Here is a 25062-nt window from a genome sequence, read left to right on the forward strand (position 1 = left end):
GTTGTACTGCTGTGCTCAACAGACCCGGCTCAGTCCCGATGAGGCATGAGCGTCCACTAAACTTTTTCATGAAGTTCCTTTTTCATGGAAAGAGCTACATACACAGGCCTCCACCCTTGCACGCACATACACACGCACATGCATACACTCAAACGCACAAGTATCCATAGAAACAAATATGACCGACATCTAATCCAAGATTCAGGCTCAGGCTTCCTGGAAGGACAAAACAGAGTGGACAGTAATTTGATGTCAAGTCCAATGGAAAAATTTGGCATCCCACAAATGTGCAATTGTGTCTTATTTTGTGTTCAAGTCCACTGGGAATCACCACGGCACAGACGGACGAAAGGCTCGGAAGTGTTGGCATGTTTCAAGCCATCACCGTCGAGCTCTCAGGAAGCCGAGGCCACTGACAAGCTTACACCACGTAAATAAAACACATGAAAACATTTGCGAAACCAGTGGTTCAAGTTATCTTATGTAAAGTGGCCACCGTGCAATGGTTTCATTCCTGATGTTTGAACGGTTGTAAACTCTCCTCCAAAACAAACAAAAGACTGCTGAGATTGTTGATTTTTGACACAAATGAGGAATTTTTGACTCAGTAGAAATTAGAGTCCTCAGTTCAGCGGGGCGTACAAACAGATGAGAGGAAACCTCACTGGGGGGGGGGGGGGAATTTTGTGCAGGGTTGTTCTGGGGTCTGCTGGTTTTTGTCATCAAGTCAAACAGGACAGAGCTGATAGGAAAACCACCAACAGGATCATTGTACCGATAAAGAAGGTGAAGGAAGAACAAAAGAAGGTTGAGACAAAAGACAGATTTATCTGCCTGATGTTGTGTGTGTGTGTGTGTGTGTGTGTTAGCATTTGTAGGCACTCGGGTTTGACTGACAGGTTTTGAATGCCAATACACATATTTTTGGGCTGAAGCTTCCAATAACGAATAGCCTGTGCCAAAATTTGACATTTACTTTCGACCCTTTTCATGGAAAATAAATTGGCCCTTTTTAATTCGCTTGATCTGAAACACTCCACACAAATATCACAGTCTTGTACATTTGTATAAAACAGGATTAAATGAATAGACAAATTGTAAACAATCAAACCAGCTATATGTCAGTCTAGTCCTACTTCTTTTATGTGTGCTTAATCTATAAATGTGTGTGTGCTGATTTAGTCTCCAGTTGAGCTGTGACCTCCTGGAGAGAGAGAGAGAGAAATCTTAATCTAAATTGCAGAGTGATTTTGGTTTCATCTGTTGCTCCAGATGCACAGGATTACCCATACTGCACTGCCAGCAGCCAGAGGATGATTGCAGACCATGTTGCTCTCTGTAACGACCGCGTGTTTGAGTGCATGACTTCACTTTCTCTTTCAAATTTTCCCTCGACTTTTAGGTTTTTATTCACTTTCCTTTGCAATTTAAAAAAAAAAAAAATTTTTTAACGTCTCCTCACAATCTAACAGTAGGAATAAAAACATGTCGCAAGTACAAACAGCTTGTGCTTTTGTCTCCTCGGTGGCATTAATCATGGCACATCATCACCGCTTAAGAGGCCACGGTGAACATAAAAATATCACAAATAAAAAGGCTTAAAATGTGCTTGCCTGTTTCATTTCCCCCCGTTTTAACTTCTTAGTATTATGCTGGGAAAAAAAACGCCCATATGGATGAAAAAGATCTGTCTGTGACATTTTTATCAGACCATTTATCTGGGGGCAAAAAGGGAGCAAGAGAAGTCTTGTGGCAGGGAAATGCATTTTTGTGTCAGATTTATTGTCTGTGGAGAGTGTGTTGGAAAGTCTCACATCTGGGTGTTCATCCTGCAGCCGCGTCAAATGGGAATAAGAAAGGAAAGACGTTTGCAAACTGTTTGTATGCTGCAGTTTTGTTTTTCCGAGCAGTATTTTCTGTCCCGAATTTTGTATTATTTGTGTTTCCCGTATGACATAAATGCAGTTTGACACATGTTTCACCAAGGAGGCTCCAATGTGCTTAGCCAATAACAGACTCTCACCTTGCTGTGGCAGGCAAAAAAACAGCAGGTGAGAAAAAGCCAGTTGTGTCCTGCAACTGCGTGCTTTCACTGATACTGACACATACACACTAATACAAACACACACACACACACACACACACACACACACACACACACACACACACACACACACACACACACACACACATAGAGTGAGCGAGTTAAGCTCTGAGTTTTCGCTGTGCTTCTCTCTCCAGAAACCAGGGGGGAAAAAGGTAGATGGTTGGATGTAAACTACTGTAGACAAGCCTGGATTCACACTGAGGACGTAGAAATTCATAAAGCGGACGATACACTCGCTGAAGCAGTACAAAAATACTTGTTAAAGGTCGACAAGATTGGAGGAAAAGTTGTTGTCAAAGGTTGGCAGTTTTATGACGGAAAACGTCTGTCCCCGCCTTGGGACGCCAGATGCCCCCTCCCCCGCCCCACCCTCGACTGTACATTCCTCCACGAGTGTCGTTTGGTATCACAATATTGCTGCTGTCGGACGAAAAGTCGGAGCAGTATCTTAAGAAAAGGTTGATAACTTTTAGCAATCTTTGTGACAGAATGTACTGTGTTTCCAAAAGGGACCGACAGCATTAGTAAGTCTGTATTTTGTTTGTTTTAAGATTTTCACATTTCAAACAAAAAAAAAAAAAGACTGCATTAAAATGTTCTAGTAAAAGAGGTTTTTGCTGGTTTAAAGCAAAATATGTTTAGAGAGATGCAACACATAGCAATGGGAACCCCATCTGTCAAATAAATAAATGTGTAAAATACTGTATATGCAGATATATTGGCAGGTTGTATCAAATATTACCAAGTGCATTTCTTTGTCTTTATATTCCCACACAGAAGATCAAAAATCTACTTTATAATCCTTTTAAGAGTTTTGGCGTAACTTCCTATTTCTTTCTACATTCAGTAAGCCAGTTTATTCAGTTCAACCCAGCTGCAGGGCTGTACTGTACATGGGGCAATTTTTAAATTAAAAAAATGGTTGTATAAATGTAAGATATATTAATAGAAAAAACAGATTACTTAATTGAATTGTTACTTTTTGCACCATTTTCTTTTAAATTAAGTATCCAGTGACAGATCACAGCTTGACTAGTTTGAGACAACACAAATATCAATTTCAACATATTAAAAAAAACATAATAATGCTACATGTATTATTATTAACATATATTGAGTTGAAAAGAAACACATGTGCTTGTTGTCACAAACTAGACACAGAGCTGTGCTTACAATGATCCTGGAGTGCGATTGTAGGCTCAAACGCTGTGTTCAATTTTTTTTTTACTTTTCAAACTAGGAAAGCACAAGGAATTCAAGTTCTGAGGTCTCGTGCTAGTATTTGCTGGTGGATGATGTCAAGGAGGAGAACTGTGAGAGGCGGGGTTTGTTTTGTTGCTGTGCTCTTTGAGTCTGTGTGCCTTCAGTAGTCAACATGAGTTTTGATGAACCCCAACATTGCCCAGCTTCTTGAGTGGCTGGTCGGAGCCGGGGCTAAATGTGTGTGAGTTAGTTGGACCGATATGGGCTTCTGAAGACTGTTACCACTAATGTTGTTTTGTGCCAGTATTCAAAATCATTTAATTCGATTATTTTCATATCTAAAAGTCCAGTGTTTCTGGGCAGATTATTCTGGGAAAAGCTTCTTAAAAAGACCACCATGTGACACTGAAATCCAGACAAATTAAATTTTTTTAGGGTTAGCAGCTTCTTAAGGCAAGTTGGAAAACCAATATCGGCCCAGCCTTCATGTGTGTCGGTTTTCTGTGTGAAAGTAAGAAGCTCAAGTGTTAGCTTGTGTGTGTCTTTTCTTTTTTTTTTTTCCTTTTTTGAGACTCTGAAACAGGAACAGTGTGGGCTCTTGCTTTTTCCAGTTCAGAAGCCCTCGACGAAGCTGCCTGGAAACAGGCCGGTCTGTCCCGTCCTCTGCAGGGTGCCTTTGTACCAGCCGTCCTCTCTCTTCTTATGCACGAACACCACGTCCCCTTCCCGCAGCTCGATCTCTGCCTCGCTCTGGGGTGGGTAGGGCACCACCACACGATACCTGCCGCACACAGAGGAGGCCGTTATAACACAGAAACGCACATGCTGGAACAATCAGCCCACCTGAAACAATTTAAGCAGTTGGATCATATCAATTTGTTTTAGGGGACATCAACAAATCTAATTTTAATGCAGAGTATTTGGCTGAAACACTCTTCAAAGAGACTTATGGTAACTATTGTGTGTGTGTTTATGCGTGTGTGTGTTGGTGCCACACACATTTTTTTGTACGGATATGTGTTTGTGTGTGCCCACCTCTCTCTGGACAGTGGTTTGGGTTCAGGCCGGAGGACCATCAAAGCATTGCCAGCGCGTGTTGCCGGGGGCGACAAGGGGAAGTTGGTATCCAGTGAGCCGGACTTCCTGTGCAGAGGCTCCAGCCCTATTGCGCCCGCCATGTCACTCTCAATTGGACACGAGCCCGCCCGCCCCTGCGACGCCATCGGACAGGAACCTGAGCGGGCGTGGTGGTGATGGTGGTGAGGATGGTGGATGGGGTCGGTGGCCACTGCGCCTTGGCCAGCCAAGGAGGGATCGTGGGTGGGCGGGGACGAAGGTGGTGAGCGAGGTTTCTTCTTTGCTGCCGCCCCAGACAACAGCTTTAACAAACCTCCTGCTTTCCTCTCCTTCTGAAGATGGGAAGAAGGAAGAGAGAGGACAGAGAAGTATAGAGGAGATGCTGTAAGTGTTACACAGGTTTATAGATTAAGTATTTACTCTGTCTAGACAAAAAGTGACAAGATGGTAATGAAAGAGATTTCTATGTAAACACCTTTACTGTATATTTTCTTTTCATTTTCTCTATATCGAAAACTACAGAACACAAACACGTTCTCAACATATTAGCCAGCAACACATTTATGAAACAAATAGAACAATATTTTCCTGTTGACTTCAGGCGACACAAGAAATAAAGCTGATAGAAGACAGCATGGAGGCATTAAAGCAGGACAGTAAAACCTCCGGGCCTGCATGAAGACAAGGACATTATCTGTGTTCTTTTATGTTGGGAGGACACAGAGGACATGTCCCCTGCACATTTTGAAATTGCCCCCCCCCCCCCCACCCTTAAAGGAGTAGTTCAACAATATTGGTAAGTAAGTAAGTGTCTTAGCTTTCTTGCCAAGACTTACATAAGAAGATCTATACTACTCTGTCTGTGTGTGAAGGATGGACCTGGAGTCAGGAGGTGATTAGATTAACCTTGCAAAAAGGAAAGGAGGTGTTAAGTGCTTTAAGTCTTCATCCATCTAATCACCACTGCTGTGTATCATCTCTCCTGGTTGCCTAGCAACCTCCTGGTGACATCAAGACAAGCTGTTGCTCACCAAGAAATATTTACAGTACACATTTCCCTATAAAACCACAAATTGCTATTTTTCCACTTCTGTTTGTTTTTCAGATTAAACAAACTAGATAATGTGATAATTAGTGACCTTTAGCTGCTAGGCAAATTGGTTCTCTGCTTTCATTCTTATGCTAAACTAAGATAACTGCCTATGGGTTTTCGAATCATGAGGAACATAAATCACAATATTGGTTACTTAACACTGACATATTTGTTGTTTCCTGCCGACTGGATTTAAAACATTAGGATGAGACTAAACTCAGGTACAGCGGTGCTTTGAGCTAAATGCTCATGGAAGGTATAACGTTTACTATTTTCAACACTAAACACAAATGTTTGTTAGTTGTCTGTGTATTAGTTGATATTTTAGTCCGGACCAGTGGACGGACTGACCAATACTAATATTTCCATCCATAGAGAAAACCCTAATAGTCCCTGTGAACCATTTTCTATCAGCAGAAGATTTCAGAGCAGAATATCATAATGAAAAAAAGGCACATTTATTGTCTACTCTGTCCTATCAGGGCACAAAAAGGAGTAAACAATGATAACGTGAGCAGTTATTATATCGAATAAGACAATAAGAGTCTGAATATCTGCTCAGTAATTTTGAACAGACCACAGACTGTATGGTTAGATACTGATCCAAGCATTCCAGCTGAATATGTGCAGCTGCGGGGCTGATCTCAACAGTTAACTGTGTGTAGAGGCAGATTCACACTTGTCTGTTCAGGACTCCTTTATGCTTATGGATGGGCTGTACAATACTGTCCATTCAGTTGAACACTGTGTGATGCAGCTTTGTTTCTATGCTGCTTGGCATGATTTCACACTCTCAATCATGACAACGGGAATCAATAATAAGCATCTCGCAGCGTTATTTTGTGTCGATGCACCAAGCCTCCATATCAGCTCTGTCTCCGTCTCAGCCATCTGTTAACTTCATACATGTGCTGCTGGATCATGTTTTTTTCTTTCTTTACACCCGTTTTCATTTTCATTCAACACTGTCTTTGGAATGCTGTGATGGATGGTTGTCATGTCAACGGGCTGGAGTTGCAAATATGATAAAGCTAGAAGACAAAATGGACAACTCCTAGTATTATTTGTCTAAAACAACAAAAAAAAAACCTGATTTGAAGAACGAAAGGATTTTATATTCAAATAAGGATAAAAAAAACAGTTGGGACAGCATAAGAGAGAAAAGATGGTTCTAGTTGAAGAAGGATTGTAAGTAAATAGAAAACAGCAGAGTGAAAAACAAAAACAAAAAGAGTGGCAGTGACAGAAGAGAAGTAAACATTAGTATCGTCATCTTCCACATTGCATTATTGAACAACAGATTGAACAAATTAAAATCTCTCTTTCAACAGAAGTGTTGAAAGAGCTTATTAAAAGTAATAAAGCTGAAATTTGTAATTTAATGGATATCAATATAAAAGCAGACATACAGTGGCCCTCAGGTGCAAAACAAAAGAACATTTCTGAACACACAACACACCACAAACAAGAATTGTTGTCCCTACCTTTTCTCTGTTTTGTGAAATGTTGTGTTCTCAGTTTTGTTGTTGTTTGCACCTCAGGGCCACCGTCCAAATGAGACAAATCTGATCAAAACGTCTAAGTAGCAGTATGGAAACACATTAAATGGATAAGAAGATGATATGCTGCCTATATTTCAACTTAAATGATGCGTAGAGTACAAAAATGCTTCAATGTTTTCAAAATGTGTTTCTGTGTTTGTATCTCGTCTGTCTGGTGTAGTCAATGATGGAGCATCAGTGGGACGGAAACAGACACGCTGGAGCTACGACTATCTGTTGTGCCCCTACACTGAAACAAAATACTGATGTTCAATTACAAAAAGGGTGAAGTCTCATGCTAATTGGATTTCACCAGTTTGAGTCTAAATATAAACACGAGCTTCTACACACGGGGATCGAAACAATCTAATTACTTGTTTCAAATCACATGCAGTAGGTGCATTAGGTGCCACTTTACCACACTAGTGTCATATGTTGCTCATCTGATTATATGAGAAAAAAAGACACATAACACCTTTTTAGAGCTGGAAAAAAGATCCAAATTCTTTGGTACCAGTTTCTCAAATGTGAAAATGTTCTGGTTTCTTTGATACTAAACTGAATTTCTTTGAGTTGTGGAGTTTTCACCTTGGGCTTTGGAAAACATTGATCAACATTTTTAACAATTTCTTGCCATTTTATAGAGCAAATAACCAATCAAGAAATAATGAAAATGATCATTAGTTGCAGATCTACCGCTTTTTAATTCGTAAACATCAGAAAACCTTTAAAGCTCATTTTCACAGATATTTTGGCTTCTTTTCTCTGCTCCTGCTGTTTGTGTGTCATCTGTTTCTGTGACATTGTCAGTACTTTGTGTTTTCTTTGTAGGAATCACAGACACTCACATTGTACATGAAAACTCTGTGACCTTGAAAGAAACATCTCTGCAGTCTTAACTGAATACATCAGTAATGGTTAACAATTTCTTTATTTTGTTCATATGAGCCAAACATTCTTCGCCTCCTTTGTTTCAGTTTGAATGATTGCCAAGATGCTATACATTTGTCTTAAACACTGTACACCCAATTACCAATACTGAACCAACTCTGAAAGCTTATCTTGGCATAATGATGATATAAAGGACACTTTTTCAATATATAAATATATATAAAAAGGAGAGATATAACTGTATTTTTCCACTGCCAGCTGCCACTGCTGACTAGCCCTTGTGGTACGTCCACCCAGCTGTCACAGCACATTTGCAAGCCTCTGCAGATTGCTCTGTAATACTGTCAACAACTGAACAAGGCTTGAAAGTGTTTCATGACTGCTGTAAAAACTGGAATTTGTCAGTAAACATGGACAATGATCAAAGTAATGATCTGTCAGACTAAAATCCAGACCTCAGGAAAACAGACAACACAACTCTGCAGAGATTTTGTTATGAAACCACCAGTTACATATTTAGCTAATACGTTCATCTGGGCACTTTAACAAAGTCATAGATACTCATAGTTAATGTACATGGGACTTATAGTTATTGTTTTCTGTATATTAAACCCCTCATCATTTTATGACCCCCGTTTGTTATCTAAATGTAAAATATTTGGCCAAACACAATAAACTTTTATCATTGACAGAGTTTCCCCAAACACAATTTGGTAGAAATATTACAACCAAAAGAGTGATCTTCTTAACAGACGATACATCACTAATAGAGCTGAAACAATTAATCAATTAGTTGATCGACAGGAAATTAACTGATACCTATATGGATGCTCTGTCTGAACCTACATTAACTGATCTTATGGCCACATGGGGGCAGCAGAAACGAGTTGTGAAAATAAGATTGACATATCATCACTAGCTCTCTTCTTTCATCTGTAGGCTTAAAGGTTTAATCTGCCTCCTATGATTGTGTCTATGTGTGTGTGTATGTGTGTTTACACGTGTGTGTCTACTTATACACACTGTTGCTGCCGTTGTTCTGAAATAAGCCACCAGATGGCAGCATACACTCATAAATTCATCTGATGTCTGTCATTCAAGTTAAATCTAATTTCACACTGCCTTGCTCTGCAGCTTACTGGCAGGACAGTGAGAGTGAACTGAACCTGTGCTGTTTTCTCTCTTTCTTCTCTGTTCCCTCCACATCTATAAATACTGGTTTGTAAATAAATCTGTGTTATCATCTGTGACTTTCTGGCATTTCTTTCATTCCAAATGTAAAAATATTCACTGGCACATACTGAATATAGTATTTTAAAACAATCACTTCTAGCGCTCAGTGCTGATGTTGAGTTCATTGATGATTTAAGCTTGAAATGAGACCCAGGGTTGCTCAGGGTTGAGAGGAAAGATGCTCAAGACACCAGCTTCCATCCACCCACCAACCTAATCATTCTGCCATTTACTCGCCCACGCTCAACACTCGAATGCTTTTAAGGTATATTATCTGAAAGACAAAACTACAAATGAAAAGAGATTTCAAGGAAAAACTAAAGACTGAAAAAGGGAAAAACAACATGTTTGAAATGCAATAATCAAACGGATCGCGGTAATCGCACATTCTGATTGATGTACTTGTCTTCGCTGCTCACAGCTGTCTGTTTGTTGATCGAAGGCAAGGAGTGTCTCTAGTTGGAGTTGAAAAATACATAAGGATAGCAACATGTAAACACCGTAGCACACAGTAAAGTAAAATGTAATACTATTCAAGCTCTTGAATATATTAAATGCAGCTAAACAAAGTGTTTCAAGACATTTTAAGACTTTTTTTATGACCTGCTGAAACTCTGCCATCACTGTTGGCTGTGACTTCAGACTTCTTGGAAACAGTCTTAATGTCCGACATGATATGTGTCTGTAACGCTGGCGGCACTTAAGACAGCATGTCGAACAGAGATTAAACTAAATGTGTCTACCAGACAGTTATCATAGCTGCTCCATCACTTCCTCTATGTTCTGTTACACAGATTGACTGTGCAGCATCATCTCCACCCTGACTTTAAACCTGATGTTGTTGCTCTGCCCTGCTCAAAGCAGCAAATATCACTACTGAAAAAAATCCTTAAAGTGATCATTTTTTTAAAGGGATAATGTGCAGATATGATACTTTGGGACAGGAGATGACAATAGCTGATTTTTTGTGCTAATACCGACTATCTTTAAATTCGATCTATTAAGCTACCCTGCCCAAAATCTGATAAGCACTTTGGTTTTCCTTCTAAATTTTAATCTTGAAACAGCATCATTGGATTCTACAACTGCAGCTAAATCCATACTGAGAGGCTGTTTTTGAGAGTATCAGCTAATTTAAGCAATTATCACTTATTACCTTATAAACAGCTAAAGAAAAATCCTCCCAAAACATAAAAGAATGCTTCTTAGGGCCATACACTTCATATAAAAACAACATATTCACAGTTGTGGTAAGATGAGAGCATTCATTAATATCAGACCTCTTAAAAAATACAAGTACAAGCCAGCTTTGAATGGGAAGATGTAAACAAGGCTGCGGCCTGCTGTTCCATAGTCAATGAGCTGTTTGTCAGCTAGCCATGTAGTTAGATTAGCTGTCCCACACAGTGGAGCCAACAGTGAAACAAATGGAGCTGAGACAGATGCGAGCTTTCAGTGCCATCCTTCACTGTCAGCGCAGCCCACTTTAACATCCAGAGCTTTAACACTGCACATCTACCAACATATAGGATAGCGTTCAAAATTTGTGCCAGCTGCCGGGGTGAATGAGACTACTGGCACATTAAGCACACGCACGCATGCATGCTTACACACACCATAGACTTCACATCCAAAAAACTGTGAAATCTGGATGACAGAACATTAAGCTTTTCAGGTGTGTTAAAATGAATTTGTTTTATTTAAAGGGTGACTAAAACAACTGAAATCAAAGTTAAGTAGAAGTGACATTTTATACTTTTTATTCTTGCTCTTATTTTCCATGTTAGTTATATGTAAACAAGCTAATGATATCTGACTCTTTGACTTTCTTACAATTAGAGGGGATCAGACTTACCTTCTCTGCTTTGGGGGCAAGGCCACCCTGCGTGGTGGCGTGGGAGGGTCCTGGGGATGGCGTGTGCAGTGGACTTCCTTGTTCCCCATTAAGGAGCGCCGCTGACACATTTGGAGGTGTGAGGCAGGAAAGAGGAGACGAAAGGGGAGGGAGGGGCCGTGAGGCTGGGGACGAGAGGGGTGAGGGCCCTAAGCTGGGTCCCGGAGAGACCATGGAGAGAGGGCGTCCTGATTGGCCCGGGCAACGTGAGGGGGAGGAGATCTGAGGACGCAGGGGAGATATGGCCACCATGGGGCGCTCTGGACTTCCAGCAGGGGGACTGTGGACTAAAACAGACACAGACACACATTTATATTAGTATAACTGAGAGGAGCTTTCAGTGACTAAGAGGGTAACATTTTGTCTGAGTTTATCTCTTTACTTAATATCTGAGGAGACAGTTGGTTTTTAAAACAGACTGTATCTCTGGTTTATATTCAATAATAGTAATTAGTATTAACATTATTATAGAAGTACACTTTCAAAGTCGGATGATCTGCAAGATACGACCTAATTCCTGGATAGTTTTTTGAGAACTTTAGATAACTAAAATGTTTGTTTATTTGCACAATATTGAAATAGGAAACAGATTAAAGCAAAAGGAAATATTTGTGAAATGAGATGTGCTGCCAAAAGGCTGAAAATCTTGTGGCCCCGAATAGTCAAATTTCACAAAAACATCATAATTCAGGAGCAAAATATCTGTATTCAATGTTCCTGTGCTCACCTGTGCAAACCATAATCTACAAATTGTTCAACATAGAAAGGTAGTAAAAGCTAATAAATGAGTGAGATAAAATGACCCCTCTTTTAAATCCTAAATTGGGCATGAAAATGCAGGTTGAAGTTTATGGCCGCTCCTTGTTTCGTAGTAGTGAATGGTGCTAAATGTAATAATTGAAGACAGAAGGCACAGTGTTATTGAAATAACGATGAATGAACTCAACAGATGTCTCTCTCGATACTAAAGTGTTACCATAAGTAATGCCAGGGTGCTGGGACACATTTAATTACAACTTTTGGGAATTGAACAGTTTTTTATTCACCTAACTTTGGTCTGTAGAGATGAACCCGCCAACACGGAACAGGCCAATCTGAGAGGACCAAAAGTGAAACCATTAAACTTGTTAGAGATGTGTCAAAATAGCAACTTTGAAGGTAAATGGAGAACTCAAGGCTGGCTAGCATTTATGCTAATGTGTAAAGTAATCACGAGTATGTTTCTTTATTTTCTCCTTCAAATGAAAGAATACGAGCAACAAAAGCAGCACTAACTTTGCACTGAACCCTTGAAGTAAAAAACAACTGTCTGAATTGTCTTGAGTTTGGAGCACTTCTCTCAGCCTTCAAACTGTAAGAGGAAATTTGGTGCTCATGAGGATAATACACAAAAATACACACTGTGTGCACACATTCACATACACACACACAGGATTTTGAGCCACCTGCTGCACTAAACTGCAGCACTCAAGCAGAAATCCATAGAGAGGCACGCTGGTCATGTGATAAAACCACCAAATGGCAGAACTATGCACATACTTTATTTTGTAATGGAGACCAGATGTGTGCATGTGTTTGTGTGTATGCAAGAGAGCAGGCGATCAAGAGAGAGAGAGAGAGAGAAAGAGAGAGGGGGGGGGGGACAGAGAGAGAAAAGCTAAAGAGGTGGAGGGAGAAAGGCATGAAGCTCTGTCATTACGCCTCCATAAAACAAAAAGCACTGATGTCATTCGGCTGTGTGTTTGTGAGTCTCACTTGTGTGTGTGTGTGTGTACGTGGGAGTGTGCATCCAGAATGAGTGTGTAGCTGCGCTGTGTGTGTAATTCTTGGAAGTGTTCTCACAGTGTGTACTCTATAGCCTCCCAAAAAGAAACCTTCGCTATTATTTTTTCTCAAAGGGAGAAGGAAAAAATACAAAGAGAAAGAGAGAAAGGGGTGTTTGAGAGATGAATAGACTCTGAAAGGAGAACAAGACTGATATAATCTAGACCTTGTAGGGACACAGGTGTGTGTGTGTGTGTGTTTGCAGGGGTTTCTGTCAGTGTGCACACTACAGGCGCAAACAGTACTACTATGTGATCTAAGCACGTCTTTTTGTGTTATGTGCAAATGTGAAGAGTGTGTGAGTGTGTGTGTGTGTATGTTGTAACACTGCAATTGGGCCAAATTATTCTGGTACAAGCACAGTATGTACCAGTACAACTATTCTGCTGTGGCTCATATTTAGGGTTGATTGAGGGGGATCACATAGTGCAGAGGAAAGCTGGAGTGTGGATTGGTACTTTACATTCGATTAAAAGGGGTTTGCATTCAGTCTGATACTTGTACTCAACCTTAATAGGATTATTTAACATAAACCACTTTTCTCCAAATAAAAAAACACTGAAAATGTAAACCTTAACTGTACCTGTACTTTGCAGATACAGGCAATATATCCACCCTTGCATATTTACCTTTATTTGACGGATGAACATTATAAAGAGACAGGAAACATGGTTACAGAGAGGTGCATGACATGCAACAAAGGTCCGCTGCTGGAATCGTACTGCGGATGGTGCAGTTATGTGGCACGCAGCTCTACCAGTAGGCTGCTATGGCACCCTGGAAACATATTTTTATGTTTCCAGGGCAGGTCGAAGGCTCAGTGGTTACCACTGTCTCTTCACAGCAAGAAAGCTGAAAAAATGGTTTCATATGAATTGTAATTGATAGGAGATATGGTGCATATGACTCAGTCCGTATAAGTGTAGCACTACAAACACTATATGGCCGCCAAATACTTTTAGTCTTAGGTTTTTTAATATTTGGGTCCCTTAGCTCCATATATAGAAAATCTTAATGCCACAAAGCCAGGTCCATAAACAAATAGGTCCCCCAGTTTGGTGTGTGGAAGAACCCTGATAATTAGAAATGTTGTTAATTAAAGTATTTGGCAAGTTGCATATATATTGCTATTGAACATATGAGTGAAGAGACAACTTAGCAGAAATTACAGCAATGTTAATCTTTTTACGATTATGTTTAGGCACTGGTAGGACTTGGGTAAAGTTAGGGAAAGATCGTGGTCTTGGTCTAATACAGAAAAAAGTCAACACTAACTTCAAGCACAAGATGTTTATTAATATATAAAGGACAATCTTTCATTAACCTTACTGAACGTGTTTTCATTGCCTAAACCTAACCACAAGTGGGACTCAGGACGTGTCAGATCAGCGTGATATATAACTGCAGCGCTTTAATCATTCAAACAAATCTGTGAACATGATCCAGGCAGCGAGCACAATATAACCGGGAAAACAATTTAGTTGTCTATAAACGTAATTTCTAGGAGACAGGGTTGAAACATGTGATGGAAGTTACACTTGCTACACGTATAATCATGTTTAAATGTCTTTCGTGCACATGTTTGAATACAGTTACTGCACATGTTTAATTTCCACCATGTTCAATCATTCTGTATCTTAGCATGAAACTATCAAAATAACAGAAGGGTTTGTTGAGGTTATGTGACCAAGGATAACTTAGTTTCTGGAAGTGTGTGCAGAGAACTTGTTAACTTAACTGTTTAGAAAGACCAAGGCTAAAATTGTGCATCAGAGGGTAACAAGATTGCCACAGTATTTTTAATGGGAACAAAACCAGACAAGGATTTTTACTAGAAGAAGCAGCTTTGACAATAACCCTTTTTTGAGAAAGCCTAGAAATGTATCAGAAGTAAAGCTGTGATTCGACTTTCAACTCCGAGTTCCCAGCAAATGGAAAGTGATGAAAAAAGGGGTAACTGTTGTACCAATTAATAGCCAAGGTCGAATACTCTTAAGGGTGACAGAGTGCTCTGTAGCTTTTGGTGACAGGCGTTGCTGCTAGTATACATATGACTGTTTGACTGGTGTTTGAGGCTCTTTATCTAACACACACACTGAGTCTGCATGCATACAAGTATGATTTCAGAATAAACTCTTGAAGACAACGTTGCTTTTTGTGAATCCGTTCTCATTACAGAGATCCGACAACAAACATCAGTGCCCAACCTCACAGATGCTTTTGCGGATGAATGAGAGCAAATCTCTGCATCCAAAATCAGGCAGAAAGCCTTCCTAGAAGAGTGGAGCAGATTAATGTTGATGGTTTTGGAATAAGACGCTTAACGATGTGGTGTCCACATACTTTTGGACATAGTGAACTGGGCTTCAGGACTTCAACCTTCTCATTCATTTGGGCATTCATCCAACTTTTTGCAGCTCTGATTTATTGCTCTGTTTTTTTTCTCCAGACATTTCTACACATGACTAACGGCACTGATGAAGCTGAAGGTTAAAGAGGCTGCTGTGAGCATAAGCCTGCAAATGTTTTACATGGCGTAGGGGCTACTTGAATTAATGGCTGATCAATATTCTATTATTCTGTAATCAGAGACTAAGGGTATAAAATGCTGCAATGTCCCAAATGATCTGGACTCTGTTGGCTGGTGAGCTGTTGTAACAGTGGACATGATGCTGTAGGGAATAAAGACACAGATACATCTCCAGTGTTGAAAGTATTTCCTTTAACTTGATTATCATTTCTCTGGAGTGCTGTAACAATACTCACCTCTTCTTTCACATTTATGTCATTTCGGGAGGCTTTAATGCAACTGCTTCACTTGCACAATGTTAATTATTAATTTGTACCTCACCTGCACCACCCAGTTAGTACTCACTATTACTACTTTGGTCAAGAAGATGGCCGGCTGTACTGTAAGGTGCTGTGGTGTGGTGGGCCTGTTTCGTTATGTTAATTCATGATAATGAGTGCACATGTGATTGAGATTCATCAATCAACTCCTCAAATAGAAAGAAAATGGATGACTCTCAATGTTTAATGAATCTGTTTAAATACACAGAAATTAAAAAGCTTCTTTGTGCATTTCAAGTGTGTACATGTGCGTATGTGTGTGTGTGAGAGTGTGTTTTTGCTTACCCAGCTGCATTGAGGTGCGTGCTTGGTTAACTGTGTGCTGGCTGGAGCGCAGGCAGTTCTTCAGCTGGGCGGCGGCAGTTTGCGGCGACGAGGCGGGACTGACGGTGTTAACAGAGTTGGCTGAGTTTACCAGTGGGGTGGAGGGACGGGATGAAGAGGGCCCCGGGGACCCTGGGGACGACGGGTCAGATATTTTACTCCCCAACTGACTACACCCACTTCCTCCTCCTCCTCCACTTACTGGACTGGACAGGCAGGAGCCCCGGGAAGCACCAACTCCAAAAGGAGCCCTTTAAAGGAGAGAGGGAGGATGGATTTTGACTTGAAATTCAATGTTTCAAATGATAAGAAGATGATATATATACTGATTTTTACATTCATCAGCACTTGTCATATAGTATATTACTTTGGTTCCTCTACCTGTAAAGCCAATAACCGCATTTTGTGCTAGCACAAAATTTTAATAGACGGATTTAGTCAATGATAGCAGAACAGGAGCTGCACTATTATCCTCCGTTAAAGTGAATGATCTCAGTGCTATTATCTGACCAGCAGACCATGGTGTCCGACTGTAACATATGGAGCTGCAGGCTGCTCATGTTTCTGTCTGCAGAGTGCTGAATGGCAGAACAGTGAGGTGAGCATTATTGACTCGATGGTATTCACACTCTTATAGCTGCTCATCGACTCCCTGTCACGCGTATACAGAGTAATGGCTTTAGTGTGTGAGTTTGCGTGTGTGTATGTACGTGTGTGTGTGTGCCAATAAAAAAACAGGTTGAAATCAAAGTCTTTTGATTAGAGATTCTACACAAACACCATCCATGTACTCTAATCTTAAATTGTTCATTATGTCTTTGGGTTCAACTTAGTTTTCTAAAGGCCCAAACAGACACCATAACATGCTGCTAATAGTGATTTTTTTTAGCCAGCATTTATTGGGTGTCTTCTCACACTTTCAAAAGAGAATCATTTTTTGAAAAAACTGTATTCTTGCCAGAGGGTAAAATAATCAGAATGATCAGTGTCATGTGTTAATATTAACGTTGGATAAATTCAAATATGTAAACATTCAAACTGCATTTTAATAAGAATGATGTGTGCTCAAAAAATTGAAAGAGTCTCTGCACAGCTGAATACATGACAGGTGCATCGGAGTAAAGCCCGCGTTGAATAAAAATAAGTAAACTCCTCCACACTATCCCTTTTACTGCTGGAATATATATTTGTTTATGACTTTTCTGTCTGTAATATACAATATATATACACTACATATATACCTGATCAAACAGACACTATAAAATATTCCAGCAGCAAGCGCAACAGTGTGCAGAGGTTTTCTCATATTTCAAAAAGAATGACAATTTCTCTAGAATGGGTGCGCTTGTGTACTTGTATTATTCATGTTGTGGAGACATAAATCAGTTTCAACAAGTGAACAACAAATTATTTTGTTGGTCCATGCACTCCAGAACAACATGTACAAGCATTTTCTGATGTGACGCCCCTGTCGGCAAGATGAAATCGTTTCTCTGTGCCTTCTAAAACATTACAAATCACCACCACATATAAAGATATTTTATGATGTGTTAACACCATGTGGTTACGTTTAGGGACAAAAAACACTTTAAACACAGGTTTAGGATAAGATCAAGGTTTGGGATAAAATAAGTACTTTGTTAATGTAACTTTAGGAATAGGTTATAGTTAATTAATGGGTCAGGCCATGTGCCCAAATGAACACTGACATACTGTTTTCTAGCTATAATCATTCCTCCTGTTCATACTGGACAATATGAGATCTCTTTTAATTGTCAACATCTTTCAAAGTTACTGTCTTTTTAGTGCCAAATTCCCTCTTTTTGTTACTTTACTTCCACCGCAGCTCATCAAGACACAAAGCAGGATTTTTTTTTAATTAAAAAGACTGTAACTGTGGAAGATATCCACCGTATTTGATTAACTCCGATGGCTGAAACCTCATATTATCTTCGGTATACTTTTGAATTTTGCTCAAAATGAGGGCTGTGGATTTGGTCCCCCATCACTTACATTGTAAGCACGTCTGGAGAGGATCTTCTAATGGTCGGTTTGAACAGGAGGAATGATTACAGCGAGCAAAACTGGTTTCAGTGCTCCTGAATTTTCTTTGGAGACTTGGAAAATTTTTAACCTATCTGTTATTGTAAGCCAATGTAGTGTCCTCAGAAGTGATGGAAACACCACCCTGTGAGTGTGTGTGAGTGTCTTTGGCAGCCTCTCATTATCATATTGAGAAATTTCTGAGCTGCACTGCAGACAAAGGAGGGGGAGAGAGGTAAGTAGGGAGGGAGGGAGGGGTAGCGGGAGAAAAAGCGAGTATGCTTGCATAAAAATAACAAATTGTCACTCATTTGATTACTCTCCCATCCTGCCTTTCTTTCTCTCTCTGTCTCTCTCTCTCAAATTGCATAACTGCAGAATGTGAAGCAGCCATTCATATCGACTGGAGAGGGACACCTGCTGTTTTTGCAGCCGTTTCATCTCTTTGTACGATTTTCTCTTCCTTTTGTTTTCTTTTTCTCCTTCTCTGTCCTCCTCACTATGTCATTTATTCTTTCAACTATCTTTTCTTGCACACTACATCCATTCTTTTCTGCCTCTCTCGCCTTTTTTCTTTCTCCAACATATTCCTTTTTTACCATTTCTCTCCCTACTTTCCAGCCTCATTTTCTTTCTCTGTTTATCCTACAGTACCATATCTTTCTCTTTATCTTCTCATTATCTTTCCCTCCCTCACTTTTGCAGTCTTCCTTGCTTTCATTTTCTTCCTTTCTCTCACTCTCTTTTTCGTTGACTGCATCATGGAGCAGAATACAGATGAGATGCACAGCTACTGCAAATGTTTTCATGCATACAGGAGTAATGAGGGTAATTAAATTGCCAAATATGATTTCAGCATCCTCATTTTTTTATTTTATGTGGTTTTACATCTATGAGTAAAAGTGTTTAGTATGCTAAACGTAACGACGATGGCAATAATAATGATAACGATAAGGATGTTAATGATAAGGATCAACTGAGTTTGTGGCAGCAGCACAACACTAGAAAGGCAGAGCCGTAATTCAATCAAATCTAAAATATCTCAATTTTTACAAAGTATCTTAAAACCTAAATTTATAGCCTCTTTTCACATTTTTATATTCCTATTTAAAAAAACAAACTACACTAAAAGTGCTTACAGCAGTTTATAGTTCCTTCACAGATGTGACCCCTGCATTTTTGAAATTTTGTGGCCAGAAGTGAAACCATAATAATAACCATACAGAGGGGACACAGTGTAGAGAAGAGGCTGAATCAGGAAGAGAACATTATCAGCAATACATGTAGTTCAGCAGAAAAAAACCTGCTACTTGGGCTTGCCATTGTGACAAGAGGCAGCCTGAGCACAAAAGAAACAAGTGCAATTACATGCCATAACAAGTACCAAAATTACACAGCTCTGTATTCGGGTTCAGTTGGAGCCGAGAGATTACCATAAAAATGTCCTATGGAAACAACTGGGTTGGAGCTACCACTGCCTTTTTTGTGAGGACAAAATTACTGATTATACTGCACTGCTGGTTTTTCATGTCAAGACTACATAAACTGAGTGATATGAATATGAAAAGAGCAAATATTTGTAATTCCAGTAATTTAAAACAGCTTATAAAATACTCTGAATGCTTAAAATTTCAGTAGAGATGCCAAAGAGCTTCCTGACCACTAAGCATCAATCCCGTTTACTTCAGTGAGGTAGGGAGAGTAAGCTGTTTTGTTGCAGAAGAACAATTTTTGCTACTATTTTCATATTTTTTGTATGTTTAAGGCATTTTTTGACTGTTGGAGAGTTGACAGTAGAGAGATGACAGGAAATGCAGGGGAGAAGTATCGGCTTTGACAGGACACAAATATCCCCGTTCAGACTCAAACCTCTTGGTAACCAGGGCCCCTTGTCGAAGAACACTTTGACAGGAAACGTGATAGCTCTAGGAAATAAACGTGCGCATATGCTTACATGATCTAGCGCTGAGTCACTTTTCCACCTCTGGGAGCTTTGGGTGAACTGAGAGACTGTAGTTCCAGCTTCATCACCAGCTACGCACCACTAATATCACTGCTAACATCCAACCACCCCTTTGATCTGGATGTACGGATGACAAAGTCCCTTGGGCAGCTGTATCACCGCTGCACCCTTCACTCTCGCTCCACCCTGCATGCCCACACCTGAGCTCACTGACCTGGACACGGGGGTGACGTAGTTCCCAGGGAAGACGCCAGAGGCTGCGGTTCTCAATGATGTGCCTTTGAACCATCCATCTTGACACTTCTCTGTCACCCGATACATCTCTCCTTTCCTAAGTTCAAGCTCGTCAGCCTTCTGGGGCTTGTAGGCGTACAGAGCTAGGTATCTGGGGGAACAAAGGAAACAGAAAAATGTAGACTGTGAAATAATAAAACCATTAAAAGTTTGTTAGAAGCATTATATAACACGAGTGATGAATTTTCTCCCCTTTTCAATTACATGTGGATTATCTCTAATATGTTTCATGCAAAGTAAAAGTAAAGCTCGCAATGCAAAATGCAAATAAATTAATGAACAAATGAGTAAATATTAACAAACCAATGCTTTGAAAAACAAGCAGACATTTCTGTCAGTGCAAGGAAGGGGGTAAGACTTGACTCAATTGATTCAGAAGGCAAATATTAATGAATTCTTAATTTATCTTCTCAGATTTCCAGAGTTTCTCATAACGTTTAAGAAAAAAAAGAAAGACTGTTATGAGGGTATTTTGTACATGTATTATTTTCAGTTGTTTAAATGAAATCTACAGTGCAGAGGATCAAAGAATAAGAGTTCATATACTGCTGTTGCTCTTTCAACTCCTTTATTAGACCATCAAACAACATTTTGATCTACAACAGAGAAGGCCAGCCCTCCCATCATATACCGTCTATTTTCCCTGAGGGTTCACCAGTTTTTATGTGAGCTTCTCTTAGAAAAAGAGGACAGGGAAGGGGAGGGAGGGAGGTGCTATACATATGTCAGATATCAGTAACTGGTCAACTTGATTAAATATACACAACAACAACAAAATCTCTTTACAATGCGCATTTTATGGAGTGATGCTACTATTTAAGAGAGGTTTATTTAAGTAAATCGGGATTATTTGGGGAGAAAATAGACAAATATATTCAGATTATATACTATCTTTTTTTTAACCATAAAATATAACTTTACTGTTTTTCAAGTGTGTCTTAAAACAACAATCGGGTGCCCCTATGAAAACTGAAGCAGTTTTTGCTCACTGTGATAATTTTCCTGCTCATACCGGCCATTAAAATACCCCTTCCTCCTTTCCTAATTTGCTTCCCCTCCACACTCACTGCTCTGTACAAAAATGCTTTCAAAAGTTCATCTGAAGTTAATACAAGGCGTCAGCAGTTTGAGTTAGACAAATCAAGTGGATGTCTTCCAGAGTTACAGTCTTTTTAGTGCAAAATTCTCTCTTTGTTACTATTCCTCCGCTGCAGCTCAACAAGGAAACCCTGTCAGAGGAAACACAAAGAATGAATTATATATTAAAAACAGTGTGACTTTGGAAGATGTTAGGCTGTTAGGCCACTGATGGGAGGAGGAGATAGGGAGAGGAATCTTCTCCAAAGAGAGGCCTATTAGATACACTACTTACTGGCTGAGTATCCTGTGGGCTTAAATTATGAATTGTTGTCCTGTTTTGTGCGAAAAAAGATGGGTATTATTTATATATTTTTGTATTTTCTGTAAAGGTTCTGCACATAATTAGTTTACATAACTACACACATGCATTTTTTATTGTTAATATGAAAATCAACTGCTCACTTATTTGGTTGTTGCAATAATAGAATGTGATATATTTCTTCTCATGACTCAGTTTTTTCTACTACGATTATTCTTACTAGCTTTTGATGATGATGGTTTGATGATCTGTATCAGCTCGTTAGTCAACGGTCCTTGGCTGTTGTTTAATAAGGGTCACACTCCCAAATGTATCAGAAACGCTGAGGAGAGCCTTGGGCAGAGATGCATCCATTTCCTTTTGCTGCTCTGTGCATTATTAAAAGTGGTACATACTTGTTTGCGAGTGCTGACGACTTCATTTGCTATTTTTGTGATTTTTGGGTCGGCACCCATTATTCTCCGAAGACACAACATTTCCTTTGTTTAATTTTGGAAGACACCCAATTTATTTGTCTAACCTAAGTGAATGCACATACACAGTGAGTTATAATGCTGCTGATAGCAGCAACAATTTCTAGAAAATAGTGAACTTTGTCTCTGGAAGGGGACAAACAAACTACACACATCCCTTTTAACTTTTATTTACCAAGTAAGCTATCTGGGAACACATTTTCTTTCACAATAACAACCTCATATTTATTGTATATACAATAATATCATTTGGGAATAGAAAGTATAAATCTCCTTTAATATTTTCCTATCAGTGAATCAATATCTCAACAGACCAATTTCCACAGAATTAATAGTAATCCATGTTGGCAAGTTAGCCACAATTAATGGCCTTTTGGGATATATATTATATAACAAGAAATATAAAAAATAACACAACTTCTATAAAAATCATTGTTAAGGACTGATTATCAGAGTCAGAGGAAAGCGCTGATTTAATATATATGTGAACTAAATTCTTTCAAAATAGTGTGAGATGCTGTGAAAGGATGTCCTTGTCAGCCTGCCAACGAACAGGTACACCAATAAATGAAGTATTTAGCATCTTACTTTGTATTCAACTATGTTCATGTATTGAGTATTGTGGACTGCATTTGTGTTATCTACATATAAATGACTCTCTGGTCCCGTCGTTGGGAGATACTCGTAGCATGTAGTGGCAGACGATGAGATCACAGAGTAAACAAGCCCTATATGTGCTGCCTCCCCCCGTTGCCATGGTAACAGATGTGGGGACCGTCTCCTGTCTTCCCATGGCAACAGGAATAGTTACCAGGTCAAGATGGAAACGTCCGACCTCATCAGTAAGACAAACCCACTCCGGACGTGTCTGCGTGTGTGTGTGTGTGTTAAGTGAATGTGTGTGTATGTGGGTGTTTGTGAGTGTGTGTCTGTGTGTGTGTCTCTTCCTTGCGCTACTTGGAACAAGGTGATATTATTAAAGCTGACAATGTTTCTGTATTTTACTCACATCCTGCAGGCAAGACACCAGTTAACAGCAAACAGCGCACATACAATGTCTGTACTTGTGAGGACCTTCGTTCACTGTAAAACAAATCCAAACCTTTGAAGACGAGCGGACTGACCAAATGTTCTCACTTTCCAAAAATATCAAAAGCTGTCCTCAGTCTCAAGGTTTAAACACTCAAACTGGTCCGCACAAAGACACTCAGCTTGAGGATACCCAAATCTTTCTGGCAGTTACCTGGTGGATTAATTATCAGGTAAATAATAGAACATTCTTGCTCAGTTTTGGTTCATCACCAGCCATCTGGATGAGACTTGTGAGGTTACATTTCTGCAAGAATTTAATTGTATTTGCGAGTGTGTGTCAGGTGGTTTATCCACTTAAGAAACTGTCAGCCTGTGAAGATGGCAATGTTGATAGCAAAGCCTCTAAAGATAAACTATGCAACCCTCTTTTGTTTGTCCTGTGTATTCATACTGAGCCGTATAACCCATCTAACACCTGTCCGCACTTGAGAAGATAGAACAGCAGAAAAGAAAAAAAAAACCCACACATTTCTGACACACACATTTTTTTACTTTAAGGTTTCCTCTAATTTTTGCTTTCTTTATTGGGAATTACTGCATTTGATCTCCTTAAGGCTTTGAACATTATTCAAATAAAAACAAAATAAGTCATCTTTCATTCAACAGAGCCATAAGCAAAAAAGGCTGTGAGCCACTGTACTACAGCACCAGATCCTAACAAAAGACTGACTTTTTCTGTTTTGATAATTTTGAAGGAAATATTATTACGAATATGCGATGAACTGTGTTCCTCTGAATATTCAGTATGCTGTGAAATAAATTGCATAGTACAAGCCACAGGTCTAGTGCTGGAAGCTTTGTTATGAAACACTAATGTAAACTTCACACAACTGAGGGAAGAGTGTGTGACTGTATTTTTCCTTTTTGAGTAGGATTTCATCCTTGACCAGTGGAGGAGTAAATGCGGTTGCAGAGGTGGTGGAACATGGCCAATATCTCCGGGCACAAGAGAGGAAATATTTTTATCGCTGCCAGGAGGTGGATTCTGAAGTCATGCTTGGATCTCAGGCACATTTTCTGCTAAAAAACTTAAAAGAGAGTAACTTAAAGCCCAGGTCGCAGGTGGGTGAGCTGACTCAGGTGTACTTACATGTTGAGTGGCAGCTGCACCTTGGCATGGGCCAGCAGCTCAGAGGTTATGGATGCCACTTTTGGAGGCACCAGTACCCCTGCCGAGGAGGGAGAGGGACCCGGGGAAGATGCATCCTAAAGACACACAGAAGAATATAAATACTTACATATACTGAGTGGTTTCCATTTGAAACAAAACATTACTTGCAATATATGTCTGTAGCCTTCCAGCTTTTCAGTATGCATCCTGGGTATTATTCAGAGACAGCAAAAACACATTAAACCCAGGTGTAAGTGCAACTGGAGGCAGTAAATGTAGAAGCAATGTGTTTCCAATCTACAGCTATCAAAAAGAGAGAGCATTTTATTTTCATGGAACTGTCAGAGTGGGTGATTGGGGAAAAGTTAATACAATCTGGTGAAACAGGGTTATCCCTGAATTTCTGGGGTGATTTATTGCCCAATATTAGCTCATCTCAGATACACTGGTATTGGTGTAGCTGTGTTCATCAGCCAATAAGTAAAAAAAATAAAAAATAAAGTTATGTGTTTATGTAAATACTGACTGATTGACTGATTAATGCCAGTCAGGCAATCAGTGAAACATTTTTGGTATATTAATAGCTTTGGACTGAAGCTGCTTGGGTGCAATATTTTGTGGCAAAAGAAACCATTAATAATGTAATATAA

At 39.6% G+C, this 25062-nt stretch overlaps 1 protein-coding gene across 1 annotated transcript in view; it reads right to left on the minus strand.

Annotated features, from left to right (window-relative positions):
- Window positions 1–3821: 3821 nt before the first annotated feature.
- Window positions 3822–25062, minus strand: part of LOC133992868 (E3 ubiquitin-protein ligase SH3RF3-like) — a 103731-nt gene continuing 82490 nt past the window's right edge. Inside the window, exons 5-10 of the mRNA XM_062431646.1 lie at window positions 24392–24507; window positions 20258–20428; window positions 15999–16288; window positions 11001–11326; window positions 4346–4719; window positions 3822–4091 (exon numbers count right to left, since the gene is read on the minus strand). Coding sequence (XP_062287630.1) covers window positions 3923–4091; window positions 4346–4719; window positions 11001–11326; window positions 15999–16288; window positions 20258–20428; window positions 24392–24507 — 1446 coding nt within the window. The 3' untranslated portion in view covers window positions 3822–3922. The remainder of the gene's footprint in view (window positions 4092–4345; window positions 4720–11000; window positions 11327–15998; window positions 16289–20257; window positions 20429–24391; window positions 24508–25062) is intronic.

Source organism: Scomber scombrus, chromosome 13 (genome assembly GCF_963691925.1).
Source record: "Scomber scombrus chromosome 13, fScoSco1.1, whole genome shotgun sequence".
Classification (NCBI taxonomy): Eukaryota; Metazoa; Chordata; class Actinopteri; order Scombriformes; family Scombridae; genus Scomber; species Scomber scombrus.